Here is a 7,648-nt window from a genome sequence, read left to right as displayed (position 1 = left end):
TGCTTAAATATTTTCTATTATAGGCACAGAGGATAGATTCCAATTAAAAATAAATATCTTAAGATAACAATAGAACAAAAATGTACAAAGAAACCATTAAGTAGAACTAGGAATGACTTTAGATAAAACTAAAAATAAAACTGAACTACTCACTGAAACTGTCAAACACTTCATTTCAAGAAGGTTCTATAGCACAAAACAGAAGCCTTTATCCTATTGTAACCAAAATAAGGCTAACAATGATCAAATGAGTAGTAGCTGTGATTTAAATTTGCCGGCTACAAAAACAGACCCCAGAACCACAAGGCACTTAGATACGTAAAACTTAAGTTTCACAAAAAAATCTAAAAGAAAATGTGAACACAACTTAAAAAACATCATAGGAATGAAATAAAGCCTATTTCTGATTTCACTTCCAAAGCTTAGGCCCCTCTCAAAGGTCTTTCTGAATATTAGCAAACATCAAGGATCTTACTTCAACGCGGTACTGAGATATATCTGACACACTGCTGACACTGTCCCGTGCATAATTCTTCCTTTGTTCTGAAAGAGAAATTTTAAAAGCCATTTTTTATTCACTAGTAGGCCAAAGTTCATACATGGGTGTCATGTGGCCATCTCTATAACTAGTCTATCACACATATAAATACAGTAGCTGACAAGTCACCATTGTGTGATGTCTCTGAAAACACTCACTTTATTCACAGTATATCTACAAGCCACAAGAAAGCCAAAATGATCGGCAAGACCAGTTTGGTCCGATATAAGTGTTCGCAATTCCAAAGGTTAACATGATTATAAATGTTTAAGAAAAAAAGTTATTTCACCTAAAGGCTTTTTTTTTTTTTCCTCTTTGGCAAAAAGATGAAAACTGGCTTGTAAATGTCATGTGTGAATGTACTGGGAGCAAATACAATTGCAAATATTGTCAGAGATACTGTATTTTATGAGCTAGACTACATCATTACAGTAACAGGCACTACAAGGACCGGCTCCTTCACAACATCCAGACCGTGGACAGTGTTACAGGAGATCGAAACATGATCCAATCACATCGATTGCCATTAAACATGAACAACTCTCACACATCTACGGAACACACAAACATGATACTCAGATTTGTAGATATAAGCTATTAGGAAAAATGAGAACGTTATTGCACCAAACTACTTAAAAAGCAAAAAGAAACCTTTAATTTTCTTTTCTGAAATGCTGCAAAACCAAAAAAATAATATCAGAACATAAAATAGGTGCTGGCAATACTTGGTATTGGTTACTTTCTAATCAAACGACTTGCTCTTTTGTAAATTCAGAGTTGCCCTTTTTCCTTTAAATCAGAATGCTAAGCTGAAAAAGGCTTCTGAGGGGGAACCAGAAAGGTGTTTATTCTAACTTTGGCTCTGCCACCAAGTGGAAAATAAATCTGGAAAAGACAATGCTCTGGGCCTTGGCGCTATACTGTGAAATAGAAAGGTTAAACACGAGCGAACCTAAAGGCCCTTAAGGCATGACAGTTCTGACACATACACATACACACAGAAAACTTGGCTTTCGTAATGAACAATTGTTTCTAAATAGAAACATTTTTTTCAGTTAATACAGAAAAGCTAAGATATTCCTACAACTGCAGAAATCGAAAAGTTCTGCTGAATATAAAAGCAAAGCAAGCACAAAAATATGTAGTATGTATACAGGGTCAGAATATAGGGCTCGGAATTGAGGTTTTAAAAACATTGATAATTTTTCTGCTTCATAACACATATGAAGGCAATGAACTTTTAATCATTTACTTTTACAACTGAAATATAAATTTACGTATTTCTCGTATCAATATGACTGCTATTCCAATACATTCGATTTTTGCTTTTGCAGCATTAAATTACTTACTAAAAACAAATACACTGTAAATCTCAGTCTCTGCTACCTTTCTTTTTTTGTTTGGATGATGACCTGAAGAAGTACGATCCATCTGTTCCTACCAAAACAATGTGATCAAAAAGAAAGATCTGGTTTCACCTCAAATTTTCTATTCCAATATAACAAAACATACACTTGTACTTACATAACAGGATTCTACACATTAAAAAAAAAATGTGAACAACCATGGTTTTTTTTCCATTATACTTGAAGACTAATCACTGTGATATATTAATACACAAATAACTGTTCTTGAGAAAATCATTATGACTCTTGAAATACAAAATATAATTCAGGGATATAGCTGACAAAAACACTTCTGGAAAGAATCACTATTTCAGAACCACCTGTTCATCAAATTGTAATGTAAACACCACAGACCCAGACCGTAGGAGCTGCACATGTTCCTTCTACCTGACCCGGAGCAACAGAAGCAGTGCCAGTGGTTGCCATGGCATCATGACGCATTAGTGCCAGGATGTTCAGGTAAGTGGTATGGAAGCACAGTATTTACGTACTTTCACCATAATGTAGTAAGAATTTATCTCCCCCGATTTCTAACATGATTCACAGAAGCACAAAACGCCTATTTGATAGCATTTGCAAACAGTATGATGTTAACTGATTACCCTGATTGCCTAAAAGATATGATGTCATTTCTGGGGGCTGGCAAGTGGAGTGGTGGTTAAAGGTGCTAGATTCCCAACATGGCCGACTACAGTTCAAGTCCTGAGCCTGGCAGCATGCTTTCTTGGTTTCCCTTTCTCTCTCTCTGTCTCTGGTAAAAAAAAAAAAATAATAATTAAAAATAATAACAAATGGAAATAAATAAATCTCTAAAAAAAAATACTTTAAAAAAAGATATGATGTCATTTCTAACATTCTAAATTAAAAACCCGTTATATAGGGCCAGCAGGTAATGCACTGAGTAAGGTGCTGGACTCCCACATGGCCAACCGTAGCCTGAGTCCCGGAACTGGTAGCTTGAAAATCGTACCAGGGATGTGTACGTGCATCCCTAAGATCCTGTGAGGAGAATGGAAGGGAAGGGATTGCAGCATGGTCCTTCCCCCTCAGGGGTGATCTCTCACTTTCCCTTTCTCTGTCTTTCTCCAGTGAGCTGCATGCACCCTATGACAAAAATCAACAACAATAACAACAAAAACCCCCCAACATTTTAGGAATTCCTAATCTGTTTCTCCCCATGTTACACAACAAATCAGACATATGTTACAAGAAATTACCTTTTAAAGATCCTAAAAATATATAAATGCCATAAAGTGGATTTATGAATAAACTAGCAGTCCCACTGATTTTAAGCCAATGAATAAAGGTTAATATTAACATTTTAACAGGCAATTTTCAAAGTAGTTTCCTACAAGGCAATTACAGTACATTTCTTTTTTATGAGAATTACAAGTACTCACAAGAATCGATGTAAATAGTAATTATGCTTGTAAACTGAAAGTCTCACCAAAGCCAAAAACAGAGTAAAAGCCCTAAGTAATGTCTTTCAATGCTACTCAAAACAATGAAGTTCACCACTTTCTCTAACAATAGCTCCCGTCCTTGGCTGCATTCTTTGTTTATATCAGTTTTCTTAACTTGAGAAGAAAGAGTAGCTTAAAATAAAGTACATTCAGCCTTAAATAAAAAAAAAATAATAATAATAATAAAAAAAAAATACCACAATGTGGTTCCCACCCCGCAGAGATCCTAATGTAACTGGCATAGGTTACGACCCTGGGCATTGCGATCTGTTAAATCTCCCAGGGGATTCTACTGATAATTGCAGCCACCGATGAAAGTCACTGAAATTTGTGTAAATGCCATCTCATCCACCCTTTTTTTTGGCCAGAGGGTGTATATGCTTGCCAGAGAGAGAGAGGTAGAATATTCCCCCAACAGGCATGATCACACTGCGGTCCTTTTTCCTCCACGTCGCCATTCTGCCTGGATCCTGCACACCGACACGTGTACCTGGTCCGTTCTTCCAGCCACTGGGATAGAGATTCAAACCATGGTCAGCCTTGTGGCACTGGGCTCCCCTATGCACAGCACTTAACCACTGTGCTACCAGACCAGCCCTATGTGTTAACTTTTGAAGCAGAAAAATTTCTTTCTGAATTCACATGTCAATCATGGTCAAACGGTATATTAAAAAACTAAATGAATAAATCTGGCAGCTGAGTTTTGTGTTTCAAAAATTATAAGCTGCTGGGACCATATGAAGGCAATGAACTTTTAATCATTTACTTTTACAACTGAAATATAAATTTACGTATTTCTCGTATCAATATGACTGCTATTCCAATACATTCGATTTTTGCTTTTGCAGCATTAAATTACTTACTAAAAACAAATACACTGTAAATCTCAGTCTCTGCTACCTTTCTTTTTTTGTTTGGATGATGACCTGAAGAAGTACGATCCATCTGTTCCTACCAAAACAATGTGATCAAAAAGAAAGATCTGGTTTCACCTCAAATTTTCTATTCCAATATAACAAAACATACACTTGTACTTACATAACAGGATTCTACACATTAAAAAAAAATGTGAACAACCATGGTTTTTTTTCCATTATACTTGAAGACTAATCACTGTGATATATTAATACACAAATAACTGTTCTTGAGAAAATCATTATGACTCTTGAAATACAAAATATAATTCAGGGATATAGCTGACAAAAACACTTCTGGAAAGAATCACTATTTCAGAACCACCTGTTCATCAAATTGTAATGTAAACACCACAGACCCAGACCGTAGGAGCTGCACATGTTCCTTCTACCTGACCCGGAGCAACAGAAGCAGTGCCAGTGGTTGCCATGGCATCATGACGCATTAGTGCCAGGATGTTCAGGTAAGTGGTATGGAAGCACAGTATTTACGTACTTTCACCATAATGTAGTAAGAATTTATCTCCCCCGATTTCTAACATGATTCACAGAAGCACAAAACGCCTATTTGATAGCATTTGCAAACAGTATGATGTTAACTGATTACCCTGATTGCCTAAAAGATATGATGTCATTTCTGGGGGCTGGCAAGTGGAGTGGTGGTTAAAGGTGCTAGATTCCCAACATGGCCGACTACAGTTCAAGTCCTGAGCCTGGCAGCATGCTTTCTTGGTTTCCCTTTCTCTCTCTCTGTCTCTGGTAAAAAAAAAAAAATAATAATTAAAAATAATAACAAATGGAAATAAATAAATCTCTAAAAAAAAATACTTTAAAAAAAGATATGATGTCATTTCTAACATTCTAAATTAAAAACCCGTTATATAGGGCCAGCAGGTAATGCACTGAGTAAGGTGCTGGACTCCCACATGGCCAACCGTAGCCTGAGTCCCGGAACTGGTAGCTTGAAAATCGTACCAGGGATGTGTACGTGCATCCCTAAGATCCTGTGAGGAGAATGGAAGGGAAGGGATTGCAGCATGGTCCTTCCCCCTCAGGGGTGATCTCTCACTTTCCCTTTCTCTGTCTTTCTCCAGTGAGCTGCATGCACCCTATGACAAAAATCAACAACAATAACAACAAAAACCCCCCAACATTTTAGGAATTCCTAATCTGTTTCTCCCCATGTTACACAACAAATCAGACATATGTTACAAGAAATTACCTTTTAAAGATCCTAAAAATATATAAATGCCATAAAGTGGATTTATGAATAAACTAGCAGTCCCACTGATTTTAAGCCAATGAATAAAGGTTAATATTAACATTTTAACAGGCAATTTTCAAAGTAGTTTCCTACAAGGCAATTACAGTACATTTCTTTTTTATGAGAATTACAAGTACTCACAAGAATCGATGTAAATAGTAATTATGCTTGTAAACTGAAAGTCTCACCAAAGCCAAAAACAGAGTAAAAGCCCTAAGTAATGTCTTTCAATGCTACTCAAAACAATGAAGTTCACCACTTTCTCTAACAATAGCTCCCGTCCTTGGCTGCATTCTTTGTTTATATCAGTTTTCTTAACTTGAGAAGAAAGAGTAGCTTAAAATAAAGTACATTCAGCCTTAAATAAAAAAAAAATAATAATAATAATAAAAAAAAAATACCACAATGTGGTTCCCACCCCGCAGAGATCCTAATGTAACTGGCATAGGTTACGACCCTGGGCATTGCGATCTGTTAAATCTCCCAGGGGATTCTACTGATAATTGCAGCCACCGATGAAAGTCACTGAAATTTGTGTAAATGCCATCTCATCCACCCTTTTTTTTGGCCAGAGGGTGTATATGCTTGCCAGAGAGAGAGAGGTAGAATATTCCCCCAACAGGCATGATCACACTGCGGTCCTTTTTCCTCCACGTCGCCATTCTGCCTGGATCCTGCACACCGACACGTGTACCTGGTCCGTTCTTCCAGCCACTGGGATAGAGATTCAAACCATGGTCAGCCTTGTGGCACTGGGCTCCCCTATGCACAGCACTTAACCACTGTGCTACCAGACCAGCCCTATGTGCTAACTTTTGAAGCAGAAAAATTTCTTTCTGAATTCACATGTCAATCATGGTCAAACGGTATATTAAAAAACTAAATGAATAAATCTGGCAGCTGAGTTTTGTGTTTCAAAAATTATAAGCTGCTGGGACCAGCAGTTGGCATAATGGCTATGTCACTAGACACCATGTAGTCGCGTGGTGGCAGTCCAGGACCCGGTGGCTTCGATTCACGCCGGGCACATGTGTGTGCATGCCCAAGATCCCGAGAGGAGAACGGAGGAGAAGGGATTGGGGTGTGGCCATCCCCCCTGGGGGGTGATTTCTCGCTTTCTGACTCTCTGTCTCTGTCTTTCTGGCAAGTGCACACGCTCTGTAGCAAAAACCTCTCCAAAAAAAAAGAAAAAAAATTATAAGCTGCTCAACTCCCAATGTAAAAATGAGTAAATGTCTCCCTTCTCTCCATCTCTCTTTCTTAGAATTAACTGGGTCAGCAGGTGGCATGGTGGTTATGGCACTGGACTCCCACATGGCTAACCACAGGTAGAGTCCTGGGTGTGTGGCTTTCTTTCTCACGTTCTCTCTCTCTCTCTCTCTCTCTCTCTCTCTCCGTCTGTGTCTCTTTTTGGTGAATGTGTGTATCCTGTAGCAAATTTTAAAATAATGGTAATGAAAAATATAAATAAATAAATATTTTCTTTAAAAAGTGTCCATTAGAACTAAGAACAAGCTTCACTTGCTTATAGTACCATTAATTGTTTCACTGTTTTTCCTATTAGCTTCTATCCCCTGGACCAGAGAGACTATACCAATCCAAAGACACAGAACTAGGTGACTTCAGTAATCCATGACAAAAATTCTTCATCTACCATTGGAGCATTTTTGAGTTGATACACTATTGCAAAAGTTAATATTCAATTTCCAGATCAGAAATATTAAATATAGGTTTTAACTCTTCAGTTAGTAGAACTACAACTGTAACAAGTATACATGCCTCTGTATTTCTACTTTATTTCTTTTACTTATACAACTATATAAGTAAATGTAGCAACATTTGAAACAGCTAATACTCAGAGATATAACTGAGTTGATACACTATTGCAAAAGTTAATATTCAATTTCCAGATCAGAAATATTAAATATAGGTTTTAACTCTTCAGTTAGTAGAACTACAACTGTAACAAGTATACATGCCTCTGTATTTCTACTTTATTTCTTTTACTTATACAACTATATAAGTAAATGTAGCAACATTTGAAACAGCTAATACTCAGAGAT

At 37.0% G+C, this 7,648-nt stretch overlaps 1 protein-coding gene across 5 annotated transcripts in view; it reads right to left on the bottom strand.

The window, feature by feature from the left end:
• EPS8 (EGFR pathway substrate 8, signaling adaptor) overlaps positions 1–7,648 on the bottom strand; it is a 209,188-nt gene that overhangs the window by 68,230 nt on the left and 133,310 nt on the right. For all 5 annotated transcript variants that reach the window (XM_006167330.2, XM_014583770.2, XM_006167332.3 and 2 more), the window contains one exon: positions 476–543. In XM_006167330.2, coding sequence (XP_006167392.1) covers positions 476–543 — 68 coding nt within the window. The remainder of the gene's footprint in view (positions 1–475; positions 544–7,648) is intronic.

The sequence above is a fragment of the Tupaia chinensis genome, unplaced genomic scaffold, assembly GCF_000334495.1.
Source record: "Tupaia chinensis unplaced genomic scaffold, TupChi_1.0 Scaffold144702_1, whole genome shotgun sequence".
NCBI classification, from domain to species: domain Eukaryota; kingdom Metazoa; phylum Chordata; class Mammalia; order Scandentia; family Tupaiidae; genus Tupaia; species Tupaia belangeri.
Note: the sequence above shows the minus strand (reverse complement) of the source record. Positions and strands in the feature narration are given on the sequence as shown.